The sequence below is a fragment of the Macaca nemestrina genome, chromosome 10 (genome assembly GCF_043159975.1).
Source record: "Macaca nemestrina isolate mMacNem1 chromosome 10, mMacNem.hap1, whole genome shotgun sequence".
In the NCBI taxonomy this organism is placed as follows: domain Eukaryota; kingdom Metazoa; phylum Chordata; class Mammalia; order Primates; family Cercopithecidae; genus Macaca; species Macaca nemestrina.
This window is the reverse complement of record NC_092134.1, coordinates 127,172,222-127,193,279: the sequence shown is the minus strand read 5'-3', so window position 1 is coordinate 127,193,279 and position 21,058 is coordinate 127,172,222. Positions and strand designations below refer to the sequence as shown.

At 37.4% G+C, this 21,058-nt stretch overlaps 3 protein-coding genes across 21 annotated transcripts in view; 1 reads left to right on the top strand and 2 right to left on the bottom strand.

The window, feature by feature from the left end:
- LOC105481785 (WW domain binding protein 11) overlaps positions 1 to 922 on the bottom strand; it is an 18,008-nt gene extending 17,086 nt beyond the window's left edge. The window contains exon 1 of the mRNA XM_011741521.3: positions 785 to 922. The gene's annotated coding sequence lies outside the window, so the exon portion shown is untranslated. The remainder of the gene's footprint in view (positions 1 to 784) is intronic.
- On the top strand, positions 635 to 21,032 carry C10H12orf60 (chromosome 10 C12orf60 homolog). Of its 19 annotated transcripts, none has more exons than XM_011741552.3 (5): positions 1,002 to 1,299; positions 6,139 to 6,302; positions 8,139 to 8,219; positions 18,925 to 19,069; positions 20,087 to 21,032. In XM_011741552.3, the coding sequence occupies exon 5, from the start codon at positions 20,111 to 20,113 to the stop codon at positions 20,843 to 20,845; it is 735 nt and encodes a 244-aa protein (XP_011739854.2). In that variant the 5' UTR covers positions 1,002 to 1,299; positions 6,139 to 6,302; positions 8,139 to 8,219; positions 18,925 to 19,069; positions 20,087 to 20,110; the 3' UTR covers positions 20,846 to 21,032. The 19 variants fall into 19 exon arrangements, with proteins under 19 accessions (XP_011739944.2, XP_011739909.2, XP_011739854.2 ...); XM_011741543.3 differs by lacking the exon at positions 1,002 to 1,299 and adding an exon at positions 1,505 to 1,763; XM_011741566.3 differs by lacking the exon at positions 6,139 to 6,302.
- LOC105481792 (single-pass membrane protein with coiled-coil domains 3) lies at positions 3,108 to 11,198 on the bottom strand. Its single transcript, XM_011741531.3, has 2 exons — positions 10,949 to 11,198; positions 3,108 to 4,143 (listed from the first exon to the last, which is right to left on the bottom strand). Exon 2 carries the CDS (start codon positions 4,125 to 4,127, stop codon positions 3,450 to 3,452), a length of 678 nt encoding a protein of 225 aa, XP_011739833.1. The 5' UTR covers positions 4,128 to 4,143; positions 10,949 to 11,198; the 3' UTR covers positions 3,108 to 3,449.
- Positions 21,033 to 21,058: the final 26 nt, after the last annotated feature.

The window sequence follows — 21,058 nt, the reverse complement described above, 5'->3', positions numbered from 1 at the left end:
CAACGGGATTACAAATAAAATATCTTGTGATGTTTGACTCACTATTTAACTATAATCTTTATAATGGATCCATATTCCTGCCCTAGCTACCATACACCCTGTCAAGTGGTTTCCTTCTCAGAAAAACTGGGGGGTGGAGGTGTGGGTGGGAGAGCAGCAGGGAGTAGGAGGTAGGGAAGGAAGAAAACATGCAAAATTCGTACAAATACAAGCTCTCCCATCTTTGATTGCCTGCGTTTTTCGTGCTTTCCTTTCTCAAGCGGGCTCATGTTCTGAATCTCCTCCCCCACAAATGAAACACAACGGATACGAATTACAGAGAATTTTACGGAAGATACGGGAGCTTAAGTCTGCAAAGATTAGTTTTTTGTCTACAAGCGGGGGCGACTGGAAAAATCAAGCCAAATAACCGTTGGGGAACTGTAAATAGCCAAAAAACCTTCAATGGGATAGGGTCCAGGTCCACCAAAGGAGGCAACACCAGCAACTGCCGAAACCATAGTGACGGTTGACCGACCATGACTCGAGGTACAAGACGTCAAACCTAAGGCTACCAATCAACGTGCATAGGAAGCGGCCCCAACCGCCCCGGGCGATGCCAACCGCGTAACCACTGGTCGCCGCGCCACCCCAGGCCCTGGAATACCCCAGTCCGCAACCGGGAGACCCCAGCCGGGGAGAGGAGGAGCGGGGCAAAGGGACTGGGTGTCCCCCAAGCCACTGCGCGGGCCGTGGAAGGACGAAAGAGATGAGGAAAAGAAGTAGAGCAACTCCATACACTCACACTTCTGCTGTGCTCCCAGGACTACGAGAAGCGGGCAGGGGGCGATTCCCGGCCTCTCTCACTTCGTAAGGGCCTTCAACTCGGCCTCTCGGTCTACCCCTCAGCTACCGCCATCTTGAAACCTCGCGCCCCTCCGCAATCCTTACGTCATTTCCCATTCCTCTGTCCCGCTGTCTCTTAGCGCAGCTCAGCCCTAGAACCATAGAGAATACTCAAGAATTCCAGGACCAGAGTCTCTTCCGGTCCCATACAATACTCCATTGGTTGGTTGTCGGCTAAGAGCCCGCCTCATTGCGCTCATCTAGTACAATAGGAATTGAAAGAAGATAGCTGCTATCTGATTGGCTGACGGTCCTGTCTCTCAAGTTGGACGCGTTCTGACCTAGTTGCTGGGGGCGTAATGCGTTGACCTGTCCGAGAACGGTACTTTCTGCAGATGCAGAAGCGTTCCGCGTTTTGTGTCTCTTGGAATTACGTTAGTTTTTGGATTTTTTTGTTTCTTATGACGCAAGCAGGTGCGATCCTTTAGGGGTGTCTCCGTTTGTAAACGAATACCCAGATAACATTTGCTACTGAGTTTAATCCGCTTTGTAAGCATCAGGTTATCCCATGTGGGCGTCTGGTACGTGTGGAAATTTAATAGACGCGCAGAACAGAACATTTGTAGACCACCTGAACAAATAAATCAGCACCCGTATTAGAGTCGCAAATTGCTTATACGGGCGGTGATTTATTATTTATTATTTATTAGTAGTGTTCTGAAGAAGAAATACGGGGATACATATGCAGTCGGTTTTAAGTTTATGAGTGGCAAGGTTGACATATATTGGCTGTATTCCCTACTGGTCTATTCACCAGCCAAAAGTCCTCTATGATGTCACTCTACGTACAGGATTATTCACTTAACTCTAGCCTTTGCCCTTTCCTTACCTACTATCCCCTCTTTCCCTGAGTCAGCCCCCACTTATTTCCCTTAAAGGTAAGTTTAAACATTTAAAAAACTATCTTAGAGGGTACGCTTGGTTATTTCTAATCTTAACCAGACTATCCCTTGTAGGAAGTCTATTCTTACCACCAGTTATAAATATTTCAAAATATTGTTGGAGATACATATTAATTTTTGGCAGAATCTTTAAACTGCCCTTGAAGGTAATATGATCGGTCCTATACCTAAACTTACCTTTGTGTTAGGAAATTCTTGATTTGATTTTAGATTGAATTTCAGTGTCGGAAAGCAATGACAAGATCTGGTAGGTTAAAGCTGATAAACCAGGTAACACATAAAAAAGAAAATAATCTTGAATTTTGAAGATGAACTAAGTTGTAATATTTTGCAACTTGTTTTTTTTTCTTCTTAACACCATATTAGTGGTCATAGTTTTGCAACTCGTTTTGAAAAACAATGCGAGAAGAGAAAGAGAAAACAAACTGTTTGTTGGAAATATTAAAGTCTTTCATGTAGCTAAAATTTTTCCTGTAGCTAATATTATTAAGATAGGCTGAGCAGTTTTTATTTCAATACATTTCTTGTACTTGGATGGGAGAATCAGCTATAAAAAACGCAGTCTGGCATCAACAGCATATTAATAATTTTGTCAGTATAGACTAAAAGAGTCCTCATGGGAATTACTTACTGGCAAAGGATTTAGAAAACAAACACATCTGCAGAGATTCAGCTGAACCATTAATAGGCCTCTATAGCCTTTGGCGTTTTCTAAAATCAGGTAATTAGTGAAATGGCCCACCTAATGCGTCGTGTATCAAAGGCAGCTGCCTCCTTTTTGCTAGTGTTGAAAATGAAATTATGTTAATTTTTCTGAAAACATAATAAAGTATGACTTTCCTTTAAATGACAAATGCTTTGAGAGTAGTGACCTTCTATTCTGCATCCTAAATGCATTTTATTCCTGTGTAGCTGTGTTTTGCTTGCTTGTCTTTTAAATGTTTCAGTGTTTGAACATTCACTTGAGCGATATTTAATCATCACAATTGGTCAGGGTTGATTGCAGTTACAGAAACAGGACCTTGATGTTTTTAGTTTTGATTTTTACCATTTTCAAATCCATCCAGTTTACATTGTGTAATTAGTAGACTTTTATAGATCTGTTTCCTGTCCTAATTGAAGCAAATTGTTACAAATCATTTTTCAGTCTCTTCTAGTTTACGAAAAACAGATTTACTCTGATGGTCAAAAATATGATAGTATTTCTGTCTCATTTGAAGGCCTAGGGTTTGTGTCTAGGCAGAAGTTACTAAGTATGTCCCCTTATAACTAAATGATGTTTGAAGCTGGTGGTAGAAATGAAAGTCTCTGCAGTCAACGTAAAATTTAAGAATTTTAATGAAATTAGAAAAGGAAAAAGTAACCTCTATACTTGCTACTCTATGACAGCATTTACCCCAATGTTGATCTGGTAGAGCAGGGTGTGAAAACATCCAGTGGGATAATTTTTTTTTACCTCATAGCGTCTAGCACCAACTCATCCAGGCATTGGCTCTAAACTCATCTAGTCATCTAGTCTTGGCATCCCCAATTTCCCTCTCCAAATTGTTTATCCTATTTAAGTCCATATTGGAAGCTTATAGAAAATGAACCTAATCAAGGAAGCAAACACTGTTACTGAAAAGGAAGCAGAAAAACTTCAGTGGCAAATAAGATGGCTGTTCATTTCATTTGGTGTTTCACTAGATTGGTGACCTCAGTAATGGCATGATTATATTTTTCTGAGGCTGACTTGAATTCCACCAGATGCTTCTCATAACTTTTGATGGCTGCTTGAAGCTGTGTTTTTTCCACTGCTCCCAGGATGGCACGGACAATCATATCTATGCCAAGGCCAAGAACAGCAACTCCAATACTACCAAGGAGAGAAGCACCAATTTGAGCTAACACAGTGACCAGCTTGTTAATTATGCCAGTTGTGATATTTGAGCCCACAAGTTTAACAGCGACTGCACTGGCTGCAGATGTAGCTTCTCCCAGGATGACCGAAATAACCTTTTGCACTATTGCAATTTTCTCTGTTTCCCTTTCCTTAATATCCTGAAGCTTTCTATAGAGGGTTGGCTCTAGCTTGTCTTTTAGTGCTTCATCAACCTTTTGCAATTCCTTTTGGATTTTCATAATGGCTTGGATGATGATATCACAGTTTTCTTTGATGGTCCCATCTCTTTTCATCTCAATGAAGGCCAGCCTGCACCCCAAGTGCGTATTTAGAACCTCAGTCAGCTTATTGGTGACATCGAAGCTGTCAGATAAGCAATCAAGGAGCTGTTGGTGAAGACGATTTACTTCTTGCCGCCTCTTTGGGTTCTCTGGGTAGAGGAAGTCACTTTGGGCCATATTTCCAATATGATCGCTGAAAAATAAAATGGTAAATTTTTACTGAAAGTCTTAAAAAACGTCTGCTAACTGCGTAGAAGGGACTAGGAAATCTTTTTCTTCATGCATAGCAAAGAAGCAAGATGCTGTGTAAGGAGAATTCCTCAGAACACTCAAGTTTTTTTTTTTTTTTTTAGAGAGAGTCTCACTCTGTTACCCAGGCTGGAGTGCAGTGGCGTGACTTTAGCTCACTGCAACCTCTGCCTCCCAGGTTCTAGCAATTCTCCTGCCTCAGCCTCCTGAGTAGCTGGGATTACAGGCACACACCACCATACCCAGCTAGTTTTTTGTGTTTTAGTAGAGACGGGGTTTCACCGTGTTGCCCAGGCTGGTCTCCAACTCCTGAGCTCAGGCAGTCCACCCCCTCGGCCTCCCGAAGTGCTAGGATTACAGGCGTGAGTCACTGTGCCCAGCCTCAGCAGGTTCTTTAAAACAGTTATTGTTACGAAATTTGGAGTCAGTGTATGGAAAATGTAGGCAACATAATACAACCCTTTGAAGGATAAATTAAGGTATTAGATTTTGTGGTGGTGGGAAATATTCATGTTTATCAGGCATCTGTTTATTAATAAGCATGATTATTTCTAGGTAATATTTAATAACTTTTATTTGAAACAGACCCCAATTTGAAATGCTTAGCTCTTGATTACTAGTGCTCCTTAGTTTCTCCAACCCCTAGTCATCACATTGACCACACCTACCGACTGATTTCTCTGAATTTACAGGGCTGTTTTTTGTGTTTCAATACTTGGTTATTTTCACTTAAAATATTCAAATTACTTTATATTTCTCTATAGGCAAGTTATTTGTTTTCTAAACCTAAGGGATATCCAAAGGCAACATATATATCATGCTAGAATCTTTAAATAATTTTTTTCTTGTGATAAGAGTATATACTCAAGACTCTTTGGATTAAAATTTCATGTGAGGAGAAGGTAGGAACTATAAATACAAAAATTAGTCAGGCGTGGTGGTGCACGCCTGTAATCCCAGCTACTCTGGAGACTGAGGCAGGAGAATCACTTGAACCGGAGGTGGAGGTTGCAGGGAGCCAAGATGGTGCCACTGCACTCCAGCCTGGGCAACACAGCGAGACTGTCTCAAAAAAAAAAAAAAAAAAAGTAGTGAAAGTACATCATAGAATGAATAAAATAACTTGACAGGAGACTTCAGCATTTGTTCTTTTGGCCCATGGTACCATTTAGAGAAAACAGTCATGTTCTTCTGTGTTTATTTGGGTGAAAAATCTAAATTTGAGCCAGTAAGAGCACGATGCTACTCAATATGCATACTTTGAGTAGCCTTTCTATGTGGCTGGCACTTTTTTAAAAAATTAAACTCGAGAGAAAAGAGAGAAAAAATGGAGTTCTCTATCCATATCCATGTGGAATCTGGCACAGTCTCTTTTTAAGTAAACAACCTCGTAATTAACTTGGACCCTATGTCTTCTAGCACCACAGTTCTTATTCTGCTTAAGGGGAACCTCAGAAGCATGGAATGAAGGAATGAAGATGTTTTTCTTTCAAGAAAGTAAACCTGAAAATAACCTATCCTCCAAATCATATGGATATAATTTGGAAACAGAAAAGGGAAAATTTTTCTGAAATTGTTTAGAAACATAAATAACCATGTATGTTGTTAGATTTAGAAAAATGCACTGGAACCTCCTGGCAAAATAAACTACCCTGGTCAGAAATTCATTTTTATCCTTGATTCAAATCCAGCACACATGCACATATATACAGGCAGGCACACGTGTAACAGACACACACTTCCACAAAACAATACTTAGAAAATCTCTAATCCAGTTCCCTTTAAATAAATTGCTTGTTGAGGATCCAGTAAATATTCTCTAAACACACAATGGGTTGCAAACTGTAATTTGATAAGCACAGATTTGGACTTTGAATTTTATTTTTTCTTCTAGTAATTTTCCATTAAATGTTTGTCTTTTTTGACTCCTGGTTTTCAGATCTCATTATGAAGTGAAAACTCTAGTTTCTGACTGACAGAAGAAAATTAGCTATATTCCTCTTCAGACAGTTAGGCGAGAGGAGTTTCCTTATCCTGAAAAAGTTGAAAATATCTCTAGCAGCTATCATATGCCATTATATGAAGGCATAGTTTCCAGAAAAGGTGGGTGGTTTTGTCTACCTCAAGATAAACAAATGGAGAAATGAACCTTCCTCCTGGATGGGAGGCAGAATGCTTCCAAGTGGTCGCCTCCTTTTCAGTTAACTCATTCTTTTAGCACAACTTCACAAATTAGTCATAGAATGTTTCGGAAAGACTGAACAGGTGAGCCTTATTTTTTTCAGAGAAAAGAAAAAATAGAACTCTTCTCCCCCCAGTATTGAAACACCATAACCCAACAAAATAGTGAACAGTATGGTACAGGAACAAGAGTCAGTGAATTAATGGAACAAATTAGTCCCCAAAGCAGACTCTTCTATCCATTTAATAATAATAAATTGTAGAATCTCAAATCAATAATAATCAAAATTATTACTCCATAAATGGTCCTGAGTCATGGGCTAGACTTTGTAGTTAAATTAATAACAACGTTGCTAGTGTCATACATGTAGAAAATTAAATAATAGCTAGAAGAAAATGGATAATTTTCAAATATCTGTACGGAGGAGGACTTTATAAGCCTAAAACCAATGAAAAAAAAAATCACATGCAAAAATTTGACTAATAAAGATGGCCAATGTAAAAAGAACTGAAAACAAGCTGGGGAAAATGCAAAAAAAGTACTGTTATTATTTTTAAAATGCAGTGACAATCTAATATATAAATGAGCAAACAACCCTGAACAGAGTACAAAAAAATAGTGTCTAATAAAATGGTGGGAAAAGTTCAGTCTTACTAGAAATCAAAGTGTAAGACACTGTATGTTTTCAACTACTAATGTGTTTCCTCCTTTTAAGTAGTCATGCTCTTGCACTTGCACTCTTACACTCTTCTTCATAGGATCTAGATATCAGTTCATGACTTTGTTCCAATAACAAGTTTGGCTAAGAAACGTTATGATGTGCTAAGAATTATGTTTCCCTTATAATGAAAAAGGACTTTTATTCTGAGTCAGACTTACCTTCCTAGCTTTTTTCCTAAGGGTAGGAAGTGGGGAGGGTTTTCTTCTGCTAACATATCTTCAGCAGGCCTGCCACCACACCTGCTCAGGTATGTCTGAGCTCCAGCTCTGAATACAGCTCCAGGTTATTTCTACACCCCAAATGAGATAAGGAGCACTGGGCAATTAGGAAGAGGAGAGGTGGGGATTGAAGGTGAAACCATTGAATTGTGTTTTGGATAGGTGAAGTTTGAAGAGCTTAGTGAAGAAGGCAATTATTAATTCATTAACAATTCGTCTAGTATGTTAGTACTTACCACGTGTAAGGTCATATGCTAGCACCACTCTGCAAACCATACAAAGATGAAAAAGACATGGTCCTTGCTTTTTTGGAATTTCTAATCTAGTTAGGAAGTTAAGACAGATTTGTAACTATAATGTCAAGTTGAAAGTAATATGTCGTACAAAATTAAAGGTATAGTTGGTATTTGACTTGTGCAAATCTGTTTTAAACAACCCATACTTTAATATATAATATATTGGCACTGTGGCCATATGGAAACATTTAGTCATCTAGTAAGGTTAACAATTTGTAAGCTTTCAAGTAGATATTCTTAAATATGTGCTTGACAGTTGAGGAGAGGTTGGGCACCACATGGAGAACCATAGTTGGCAGGGTGCAGTATTTTCATTATTGCTCTTAACGGTTTAGTTCTGACTCCCAAAGCGATAACTCCACTCAGCAAAACAAAAGCCTTGCAATTACTTGGAGTCACCCTTCTTAAAGGTCAGAGTTGTTACTCATGCAAGCTTCAAGTGATATTTTACAAACAACCCATAATATTGTGCCCGAGAGGAGTTCTGTGCCATATATTTTCTCCATCTTATTCCATTTTCAGTGACGACCTGTCACTTTCAGAGATTGTGGCACCAGCAGCAAGTAGTATATTTAATCCAGCTCTGGTTACACCCATTCTATGGTAAGTTTGAACTTTTACATAATTTGAATTATCACATGATGGTGCTTCCTGTCAGTGAAAAATTGCACTTGGGGAATTACCATCCACTTTTGTACAGAGTTTATGCTATTATTTGAATATTTTACTGTAGTTATCCATGAAATGGGCTCTGTAGTGCCCTGGAGCAACTGCTGGGGAACTGCCAGCCAGCAGGTGGAGCTCTTGGTCTCTGGGACTCTTCGTTTTTCACCTGGGCCTTTGCTGGACTGGAGCAGCTGTGCTTTCTCTTGCTCTTCACATTTGGGATCTGGGTGGGTAAAATTTTATTTGATGACAGAGTTCTGTTGCTAAAACAAAGTCTGGAAACTTTTGACTTGTTATTTTATTAAAAAATGACAAAAACATCTGAAAGTGCTGATGCCATTGATCAGCACACCTTATGAAATGAAAATAGAGACAGAGGTTAGCTTGAGATGGATGCTTACTGCACCTAACCTTGTCACTTTTTTTGAATTGAGAAGTCAACATTTAAGATTAAAGAGCATATAAGATATGGTAGAAATATACTGATAATTGTATCTAAAAGTTAAGGTTTATTTAATGACACCATACAGTTGTTTTAGTTTTTCAGAAAAGGAGCCACCTTACAAAATGAAAATGTATTGATCGTCATATGTTCAAATAAAACTTTTTAGGATACTTCGTGAATAACAGTAGTGCGTTGACTGTCAAGTGCTAGTGAACTTAGAAATTAATATCAAGATGATTAGAGAAAGCTTCATGGATAATGCAATATATGATTTGTGCTTTGATAGATGGTATATTATGGAGAAATTAAAAGTGAATGGTTTGGTAAAACAAATAATTTTTTAATATATACTTATTACCAGTAATATATAAACTTTTTTAAATAGAGGAGAAAAAACACCCATAAACCTACCATTTTATTTTTGATTTTTGTTATTCCTTTTCAAAATTTGTTTATATGCATAAGTATCTTTATAAATTTATCATAATAGTATAAGTAAAATTCATCATATTAATTTACTTAACACTTTACCCTATTTATAGTTTTAAAAATATTTTATTGGTTGCATATACTATTCCCTATCTTTACCGTAGTTTAATAAATCCAAAATTGTTTCACTATCACAAATAATATTCTAATAAGCATCATGATACCCACAGATTTTTTTTACTCCATTATCTGGATTATTTCCTCAGCATAAATACCTAGAAGAATTACATAATTAGTGGCATAAGTAATGGGAATTAAATTTTTATTACTTTTGATCTGTATCGTAAACTGCATTCCAAAAGCTTTTTCTGTGCTACCCCAAATAAAGTTTTAGAGTAGGATACTGGGTATCCTGCTGTAAATTTTTTACAATTTTTATTTTAGATTCAGGAGGTTCATATGCAAGTTTGTTGCCTGACTATACTGTGTGTTGCGGAGGTTTAGGGTGTGAATGATTCCGTCATCCAGACACTAAGCATAGTGCTGGTATCTTTCCAAGCCAGAGATAGTCCTGCTTAAATATTATTGATTTGCGAAGTGTAAGGTTAAATTTCAAAAAGAGAAGTTCTTGCCTGTTTGGAAATACAAACTGAAAATGTTTACAATGAAATGAAATGGTCTCTGAGATTTGCTTGCAAATCATCTGGAAAGAATAGTGGGGTAGGGTTACAGAGGAAAAAAGATTGGCCTTGTTTTGATAATTTTTAAAGCTGAGTTATGGGTACATGGGAGTTTATTATATTATTGTCTCCACCTCTGTGTATGTTTGAACTTTTCTTATAATAACAATTAAAAAAGAAAGAAAGGAAAATATGACCTCGTCTAAACCTCTGATGTTTAGTCATTAGTGCTCTCTGAGGTTTTACGTTTCTTCTTGCTGTCACTTTTCTTCACTGTCCAAATGGGGTTTTGCCATCATGCACAGTTCCCTTATTTGGGAGTGTGGAAATAGGGTATAGGTAAAATCAGGAGCTTTTCAGGAGAAAATAACAGCTTCTAACTAGTTCTGAGTCTCCTTTAATTCAAATAAAAACTGTGGCCTTTAATTAAAACAAAAATTGCTCATGATGTGATGATATACTTTCTGATATAAATTCTTTTAAAAAATGTTTCTGAGCAGAAAGAAGAATATTAAAGTCATTCATCAGCATTTATCAAGTGTTCACTGGTGAAACCTCTACTGTATCCCTTGAGGCATTTGAAAAAGACAGTGTTCCTTGCCCTCAAGATGATAACGGCCTGTTTGGAGACACACAGAAAATGCTCAGAGATATTTAGATAGAACATAATTTATGAAAGAGTATAAGTACTATACATTTACCAGTATTAGATTCCACATTCATCCTTTTGCAGATAGGTTCTGAGTGCCTATATTAATATTAATGACATAAAAGGAAATGGTACTATCCATATAAACTTCACACATTCACATAGGTATCATTTTATCCTTAATCCTTCTTAAAATTGATGTCTTTACTGCTTCTCTTCCACTCTGACTTAATCAGTCCTAGAAATTGTTAATTTTCTTCCTTCTCTGCTGTCCTCAGAGAAGGCACCAGGGAAGGTTCCTTCCAAATCACAAGGAACGTGTCATGGGATCCTCTTATAACAAAGCTGCTTTTTTTACTTTATTTTATTTATGGTTAGGATTCAAGACTGACGGCCTGTTTCAAATTCCTCCTCCTATTGAGAAACAGAGTATTATATCAATAGAAATATCCACGTTGCTTACCTTGCTGTGTTTCTGAGTTCCGTGGTCCCAGCAGTTGTTGAGGAGTATTGTTAACGTGCTTTTTCATCTGGTTTCCTCTGGATATTTCTGGTGGAATGTGATGACTTACAGACTTTGCTGGTCTCTGCTGGGTCCCTCTGCCTGTCTGGTTTATAGGCTATTTCTACGTGGCTTGGACCTCAGGATTCTTTTATCTCCTATTGATAAAAACTTAGTCTATGGTATTAAGTTATATAAATTGAAAGACTAATAGTGTGTAAAACTTATTTTAAAATTTCTGTTCTTTAATGGACTTTTTATTTTTGAGAAGTGCTATATAACTGAGCTAATTCAATTCAGTAGAGAAGATGGCTCTTTGATTGCAGCTTTCAGATTTTGGGGTTTTATCTTGTCAACTGTTCCAGATATTAAGTTTCTGTTAGCTTCTGTTGCATTTGTACCTCTCACTGTTGCTGATTATTTAAATTCTCAAGAGATATAAATGCAGTTACTTGCATCCAATTTTTTTTTTCTTTTCTTTCCAGCTAGGAGTTCTCCTCTTTATCACTCTTTCTCTTCCTATGTTGGTGAATTGTCTTGACAGTATAAAAACCTTGAAGTCCAACTCGAGTCTTTTCTCCGAAAGCTCAGATCAGAGTTTTCCCTGCTGCTTCTTCTGGCTTCTGTCTTCAGACCTGTTAATTCCTCCGCAGCAAAGACACCTGAGTCACAGGGAAATCACTCAGCCCCAGTGTAACTTAATGAAAGACAGCAGGCTTTACCCTCAGACAGTCCTGGTTTTGTGTACTCCAAGTACCACTTACTGGTCATGTAACCCTAAGAAAGTCACTTAGCCTCTCTAAGTTTTCCCATTGGTGTAATATGAGTATTAGTTAATAATTTATGGATTTTCAGAAGGTTTAAATGGGATAATGTTTATAAAGTAATTGCCATAGTGGCTGATATGTGGCAAAATCTTATGAAATGGTAGCTATTCATATATTAACAACAGTATCTCCTGGTGGAGGGGAGAGGAGAATGGGTGGGTACAGGATACAGAATCAAAATGCCAGACAGGCAGACAGGAGACCTTAAAATCTAAAGATGCTGCCCAGTGATCCTAAAGAAGGGCTAAGTGGGGTCACTTTTCTACTTTTGTCCCAGTGGATCATCTTGCCTTGATGTATCCAGGGCCCCACCATGTACGGACGTGTGGCCAGTGTATCTGAACTAGGTATGGATGTTAAGTAGGATTTTAACAGATGTTTGGGGAGGATGGCGGTATAGAGGAGATAATACAGATGGAGGAAACACTGAGAGCAAAATTGTAGAACATTTTCAGGGAACAAAATCCGCCATGCTGGTGATACAAGGTGTAAGTGGGAGCAGTTAAGGGAACGTAAGTCATGGAAAATTGAAAACAGTTTGTAGATAGCCTTAAATGTCATGCTAGGAAATTGTATTTCATTCTGTAGGTAATAGTGAACCATTAAAAAATTTCTTTTTATTATGGGGCAATATTTGGAGGTTTGGATTTCAGGAAGGGTACATTATGTAAACTTGATTAGTAAGTATGGACAATAAAGCATGAGTCACCAATCCCATTACCTACAGTATCTAGAAAAAATATGTCTGTCTTTCACCCTGTCTTAAAACAGTTGCGTTTTGTTTCTGAAGAGGCTATTGTTGAAGAGTACCATTTAACCCACTTGTTCCTAAGGTGTTTGTTTCTCTCCTATTTCTACCCTTCTTAACATTTATTGCCTACTCATCCACTCCTTTCTCTCCTACCACATAGTAGCCTAAGTGGAGTTGCCAAAATTAGGGATAAACAGTAACAACGCAAAAGAATTATTAGAGAAAAACTAGAAGCAATATTGACTTCATACGGAGCCCCCTCATCAACTTGAACTTCTTTTTTCTGCAATCAGTTTCTCAGGTTGAAAACTTGAACTTCTTAAATCTTTCTTGACTACTAAAGCCAGTATTGCCATCAAATCAATAGTCAGAACTGAACTGTAGGAAGGAGGCAAATTTTCTTAGTGTAGATCTTGGAGTCAGGGTGGTTTTAGGGAATCAGGAAGGCTGATTTGACAAGTTTCACTGCTGGATTGACAGTGGTGGGAAATGAGAGTGAAAGCAATAATATCTCCAAACTTATCTGCATGTAGCTCTCACTTGATAGTTTCTTTTATTTAGAATGCTTTATTTTCCCCTTTATTCTAAAGCTCATCCCCTTCTTTTCCTAAAAAACTCTGCTCAAAAAGCATATATTCCGTGATCCTGAATAACCTGCCTGATTCAGTTATGATTGTTTCAACAATTCGCCAGCACTTATGAATGTTGCTCTTAAAAAAAAATCAAGCAAACCTAAAAATAATCACCTTTTTGACCCAATAGCCTCCTTTATCTCTCTTTTCACAGTTAGACTTCCCAATTGGGTAGTGTACATGCATTGCCTCTACTTCATTTTCTCCATCAATTTTCCAGTATTTATAATCTAGCTTCTGCACATATTCCTGCCTCTTGCAAAATTGCTTTTCTAGCATTGCCAATGACATTGTAATGAGTAAACATAATAATTTACAATGTTTATCATACTTGCGACATTTGAAATTGCTGATCAGGTCTTTACATTTTCTTTTTCTTTTCTTTTCTTTTATCTTTTTTTTGAGACAGAGTCTCACTCTGTTGCCCAGGCTGGAGTGCAGTGGTGCCATCTTGGCTCACTGCATCCCCTGCCTCCCAGGTTCAAGCGATTCTCGTGTCTCAGCCTCCCAAGTAGCTGTGATTACAGATGTGTGCCACACCCAGCTGATTTTTGTACTTTTTAGTAGAGACGGGGTTTTGCCATGTTGGGCAGGCTGGTCTCCAACTCCTGGCCTTAAGTGATCTGCCTGCCTTGGTCTCCCAAAGTGTTGGGATTACACTAAAATAAAATACTTAAATATAAATACTTAAATATAAATCTAACAATATATGAGCCACCATACCTGGCCAATTTATCATTTTTTCTTTAATGGATATACTTTTGGTATCATACATATCAAAGGACTAATCAGCTAACCAAAAATTACAAGATTTTCTTCTGTTTTATGGTTTTATGTTTTTATATTCATGTCCCATTTTGAGTTAATTTATGTATGTATATGGTATGACATAAAATCAAGCTTTATGTCTTTGCATATGGGTATCAGGCTTTTCCAGCACCATTCGTTGAAAAACGCTAAACTTTCTTTTTTTGTTGTTCTTTTTTGTGTATGTTTTTCTTTATTTCTTCTAAAAAAAAAAAGGATACATGTGCAGAACGTGCAGGTTTATTACGTAGGTATACACGTGCCATGGTGGTTTGCTGTACCTATTGACCCATCCTTTAAGTTCCCTCCCCTCACCCCCCACTCCCCAACTGGCCCTGGTGTGTGTTGTTTCCCTGTCTGTGTTCATGTGTTCTCATTGCTCAACTCGCACTTATGAGTGACAACACGCAGTGTTTGGTTTTCTGTTCCTGTGGTAGTTTGCTGAGGATGATGGCTTCTAGCTTCATCCATGTCCCTGCAAAGGACATGATCTCATTCCTTTTTATGGCTGCATAGTATTCCATGGTGTATATGTGCCACATTTTCTTTATCCAGTCTATCATTGATGGGCATTTGGGTTGGTTCCAAGTCTTTGCTATTATAAATAGTGCTGCAATAAACATACATGTGCATGTGTTTTTATAGTAGTGTGATTTATAATCCTTTGGGTATATACACAATAATGGGATTGATGGGTCAAATAGTATTTCTGGTTCTGTATCCTTGAGGAATTGCCATACTGTCTTCCACAGTGGTTGAACTAATTTACATTCCCACTAACAGGGTAAAAGCATTCCTATTTCTCCACACCCTTGCCAGCATCTATTGTTGACTTTTTAATAATCTCCATTCTGACTGGCATGAGATGGTATCTCACTGGTATTTCTCTGATGATCAGTGATGTTGAGCTTTTTTTTTTTTTCATACATTTGTTGGTCGTGTAGAGGTCTTCTTTTGAGAAGTGTCTGTTCATATCCTTTGCTCACTTTTTGATGGGGTTGTAAATTTAAGTTCCCTGTAAATTATGGATATTAGACCTTTATCAGGTAGGTAGATTGCAAAAAATTTCTCCCGTTCTGTAAGTTGCCTGTTCACTCTGATGATAATTTCTGTTGCTGTGCAGAAGCTCTTTAGTTTAATTAGATCCCATTTGTCAATTTTGGCTTTTGTTTCAATTGTTTTTGTCATTTTTGTCGTGAAGTCTCTGCCCATACCTATATCCTAAATGGTACTGCCTGTGTTTTCTTCTACGGTGAAAACACCTAAACGTTCTATATTAAATTGCCTTTGCATCTTTGTTAAAAATCAACTGACCGGCCAGGCATGGTGGCTCATGCCTGTAATCCCAGAACTTTGGGAGGCCAAGGTGGGCAGATCACGAGGTCAGGAGATCGAGACCATTCTGGCCAACATGGTGAAACCCCGTCTCTACTAAAATACAAAAAAATTAGCCAGGTGTGGTGGTGCGCACCTGTAGTCCCAGCTACTTGGGAGGCTGAGGCAGGGGAATTGCTGGAATCCGGAGGGGCGGGGGTGGAGGTTGCAGTGAGCTGAGATTGTGCCACTGCACTCCAGCCTGGTGACAGAGGAAGACGCCATCTCAAAAAAAAAAAAAAAAAAAAAAAAATCAATTGACCACATTTGTGGGTCTTTTTCTAGACTTTCTATTCTGTTAGGTTCATCTACATATCACATCACCAATACCATACTGTCTCAATTACTGTAGTATATCTTAATATTAGATTGTATGAGTCTTCTAGCTGTTCCTTTAGAAAAATCTTTGTCTATTCTTGTTCCTTTACATTTACATATATATTCTAGAATTCACTGTTCTATATCTATAAAGAATCTTGATGGCATTTTTATTGTGATTGCATTAATTCTGTGGAGCAATTTGGGAAAAATTGACATCTTAACTACATAAGTCTTCCAATCCATGGACAGAGTTTGAGTTGACATCTTTGCTTTATAGGGTCTTTCAATTCATGGACAGAGTTTGTCTCTCCATTTACTTACATCTTCTTTGATTTTTTTTTTTTTTACTTCAGAATTTTTTAAAAATCTTAGTGCACAGATTATGCACATATATTCTTAGGTTTATATTTAAGATTTTATTGAGAGAGTATTATAAATGATACTTATAAAAATGATTGGTTCCCTATTTTTCATTCCTAGTGAATAGAAAACAGTGGATATTTGAATGCTGACCTTGCATCTGCTAAAATTACTAATAGCTCTAAGAACTTTTGTGTAGATTCCTTGGGATTTTATATGTAGATATCATGTCTACAAACAGAGGTAGTTTTATTTCTTCCTTCTCAATTTGAATATTTTCTTTTTCTTGTCCTACGTCACTTTCTAAGATTTCCAGTATGATATTAAATAGAACTGGTGAAAGTGGACATACCTGACTAATTCCTGGTCCTGAGGGGTAACAATTAGTCTCTTATGTTAGCTGTGGTTCTTTGTAAGAGCCCTCTATGATTAAGGAAGTTTTCTTATATTCCTAGTTTGCTAAGAATTTTAATTATGAATGGATATTGAATATTTAAAAATGCCTTTTCTGCATCTACTGATGTGATCATGTGGTTTTTCTTGTTTAGTTTGATTTTTTAATGTTGAACCAACTTTACATTTTTGGGATACACCTTAAATTGGGTGCGATGTATTATTCTTTTTATACATTTTTGGATTGGATTTGATAATATTTTGTTGAGGATTTTTATATGTATGTTCTTAAGGAATATTGGTCTAGAGTTTTCTTATTTTTCTACAATGGTAGCCTTATAAAATGAGTTGAGAAATATTCTCTTGTGGACTTTGGGAGGCTGAGGTGGCTGGATCACGAGGTCAGGAGACTGAGACCATCCTGGCTAACACAGTGAAACCCCGTCTCTACTAAAAATACAAAAATAAATTAGCCAGACATGGTGGCGGGCGCCTATAGTCCCAGCTACTCGGGAGGCTGAGGCAGGAGAATGGCATAAACCTGGGAGGCGGAGCTTGCGGTGAGCCGAGATCAGGCCACTGCACTCCAGCCTGGGGGACAGAGCAAGACTCCATCTCAAAAAAAAAAAAAACAAAATGAATTAGTCTCCCTTTCTGTTTTCTGGAGGATATTGTGTAGAATTGTTATTCTTTTTTAAATGATTGTTTGAATTCACCACTGAAACCATCTGTGTCTTGAATTTTCTCTTCTAGAAGGTGTTTAACTACAGATACAATTTCTTTAAGAAAAATAGGTTTATTCAAGTTTTCTGTTTCTACTTGGGTGAGTTTTCATAGCTTGTGTCTTTGAAGGAATGGGTCTATTTCATTTAGATTGTTGAATTTGTGCACACAGAGTTGTTAATAGTGTTCTCTCATTATCCTTTTTATGTCTGTAGGGTCAGTAGTGACATCTCATTCTTTATGTTGGTAATTTGTGTTCTCTCTCCTTTTTTTGGTCAATCTGTCTTGAAGTTTAACAATTTTATTGGTTTTTCTTTTCAAAGAAACACCTTTTAGTTTTATTGGATTTTGTCTATTTTTTCTGTTTTGAATTTCACTGATTTCTACTCTTTATTTCCTTTTGCTTACTTTGAATGTTTCCTCCTTCTTTTCTAACTTAAGATAGAAGTTAAAATTATTCATTTTATATCTTCATTTCTAATATAAACACTTAATCTACAGATTTCTCTCTAAGCACTGCTTTAGTTTCATCCCACAGATTTTGATATATTTTCATTTTCATTCAGTTCAAAATATTTTCTATATTTTTGTGACTTTTTTGATTATTTAAGGGTGTGTTAATTTATAATATTTTGTAGTTTTTCGTGTATCTTCTTTGTTGACTTCTATTTTAATTCTATTAAGAGAACATTTATTGTCTTTTATATATATCAGAAAAGCTGCTGGAATTTTTTATTGGAATTGTGTTGTTTTTATAAATTAATTTGAGGAATACTGACATATTAGCAATATTGACTGTTTTGGTCCATTAACAATATATATCTTTCTATTTATTTAGGTCTTCCTTAATTTTTCTCAGCAATGTTTTACAGTTCTAAGTGTAGAGATATTTCATCTCTCTTGTCAGATTTATCTATAAATATTTCATATTTTTAATGATATTGTAAAAGTCATTGTTTTAATTTTAATTTCTGATTTTTATTTTATTGCTAATATATGGAAATACAATTGATTTTGTACATTTGATCTTGTATTTTTCAACCTTGTGAAACTTAGTTATTAGTTCTAGAAATGCATATTTAATGTAACTATTGATATGCTTAGATTAAGTGTAACATTTATTATTAGTTTTCTGTTTTTCTGTTCTGTTTTTAAAATTTCTCTGTTTTCCTTTTCAAGCCATCTTTTGAGTAATATAAGTAGTTACTTAAATAATTGTGAAGTTTCATTTTAATTTGCCTATTGACCAAAATCTGTATTAGTATCCTAGGGCTGCTATCACAAATTACCACAAACTTAGTGATTTTAAACAACAGAAATGTACCCTCTCAGAGTTCTCAAGGCTGGAAGGCTGAAGTCAAGCAGGCCCTTGCCCCTCTGGGGGCTCTGAGGGAGAATCCATTCCTTGCCTCTTCCAGCTCTGGTGGCCATCATCAGCCCTGCATATGGGACCACATCACCCCCATCTCTGCTTCCATGGCCCCATTGTTTCCTGCTCTGTTTTCAGTGGCTACTCTAGAGATTATAATATACTTCCACACTTCACACAATCTGCTTAGAATTAATATTTTATCACTTCAAGTGAAATCAAGAAGTCTTTCAGCTACATAAGTCTCCTTACCCTCTCTCCTTTATGATGTAATTGTCATATACATTGCGTCTACGTGCATTGAAAATCCCAGCAGTGCTATTTTTTGGTTATAATTTTTGCTTCTTTCTGTGGTCTGCCACCCACTATTTGATTCCCAGGGGTCCCCTTTCCTGGTGTTCTGGCTGGAAAACAGTTTCAGCTCTTCCCATTGCAACTGGTTCTCATCTTGGGGCAAAGCAGTGAGAGAAAGGAGCCTGCAAGATCACTACCACCATGCCTGCATGACAGTTGCTTCTGCCCAGGGTAGAGTGGGAAGAGTGAAAAGGGATCCACCCCATAAGGACAGCCTTTTCACTGCCAGTTGGCAGGGGCGGGGGCAAAGGACTGACTGACCTCTGCTGTGCTTGTGAGATGTGTGTGGGGGTGGGGTGGGGAGTAGGGGATGGGGGTGGGTGGCACTGCTGTTACTTCCTAGCACTTGAAGTCAGAAGTGTTTGGGGCTGCCTCCTGCTCATGACTAGTTGAGGGCAGACAGAGGGCTAGGTCGGTGGGGGTGGGGGGCTACCATTTTGCTGCCGGCAACTAGATCAAAAGGGATCTACCCGGCAGAGGCCCCTGCTCCTGATTTGCTAGGCAGAGTAGGTTTTTTTTTGGAGCTCTCCCTGTTTGGGCATGTTCACAGTTCTAATTCCAGGCGGTCCTAGAGCCCAAGGTGGGATATATAGGAAGGAGGAAAAGACAAACAACAACAACGACAACAAAACACCCACCCTCAAACAAAAAGTCAGAGAGCTTCATTGCTTTGTTGTCCTTTCAATGCCGTACTCCCTACTTCCTTGGTCTTTTGTCATCTAGCTTTCAGCATTATCTGATAGGGATTTTATATATTCAGTTCAGATTTTTAGTTGTAATCAGTAGGAAAGATTGGATGGAGTGTGCTTAGTTTACCTTAACTGGAACCAGAGACCCTCTATGTAATTTGTAAAGATTTATCCAATATTTTTCACTACACTGAATAGTTATCAAGGGTAATATCCTTGAATGTAGTGTAATTCAGTATGTGAATCTATCCATATATTTGGGATCCAGCATACAGTATTTGATATGTGGTATAAATTCAGTGATAAAACCCTGTTCTACTCTGTTTTAATTATTTTTGTGATTTTTTTTATTGAAGCAAAGTATCATTTTTGTTTTAATGTTTGTATAGCTTTCCTGCACTTGGCAGGAGTTATCCTCATATTTAGACTATACTTTCAGTTTTTTATGGTTGCCAAATCGACTTTTAGTTTTCATTGGGATTACTGCTTTGCTTTGCAGTGCTGAAACTTCTTTGTTGAAGACATGTCTTCAGAGTCAGAAAAGGATAAAGAGAGACTGATTCAAGCTGCCAAAATGTTCTTCTTTCATGTACAAGATTTTGCTTCTGTCACAAACACACTGACTGAGTTGTTTAACCGCAGTATGAATACTCAAATCCTTTTGATGGCTGTGAAAAACAATAGTAACATTAAGGATTTTTTTGAGCAAATGCTCAAAATTTTTAAGGAGATGCAATCTGTAGTGGATGCAAAACATGACAAAATTCAAAAGGAGTCTTTAGGTTCCAAGGTTGCAATGGCCATGTACTCTGTGTTTCAGAAGGGTACCAATGTAGAGGAGTTGCATCAGTCAGCTAAAGAAGTGTTCAAAAGTGCCCATACACCAGTCATCATCTCTGCGCTAAACAGCAGTAACATCCTTGGGAGTTTGGAATCTTCTCTTTCACACTTGATGAAATTCCCCATCATGAATCTTCAATTAAGTGACTTCTATACAGAAGACACCAAAGAGCAATCAGATGTCACCACATCTGAGAGAAGCAGGAGTCCAGATTCTTCCAAAACCACTATGATAGACACCTTGAAAAAGCTGCAGGATGCACTAAAAACTGAGGATTCCAAAAATCCCATAGAGTCAGCAGCAGATTTGTTGGAACAAATTGTCAAGGCTATGGGACCAATCTTAGAGATTCTCCAAAAAGCCACAAAGACTATGGAAATGAATATTTCTGTGTTTAAGAAAGCCAGTGACAAGTAGGGATACAACAGAACTGTTCATTTCTGTCAGGAAACTAATTCAAATCTTATGGTTTTTCATAGTGGTTTCTAAGATCTTTTGGTGCCAAACATGGTATGTTAGAACATAAGTACACGAAAGTCATCTGGCAAAACATTTACCTGTAGTTTTGCTTTATTAAAATGAAAATAAATAATTCAGAAAGCCTGTTTGAAATGTCAGTCACTAAGAAGA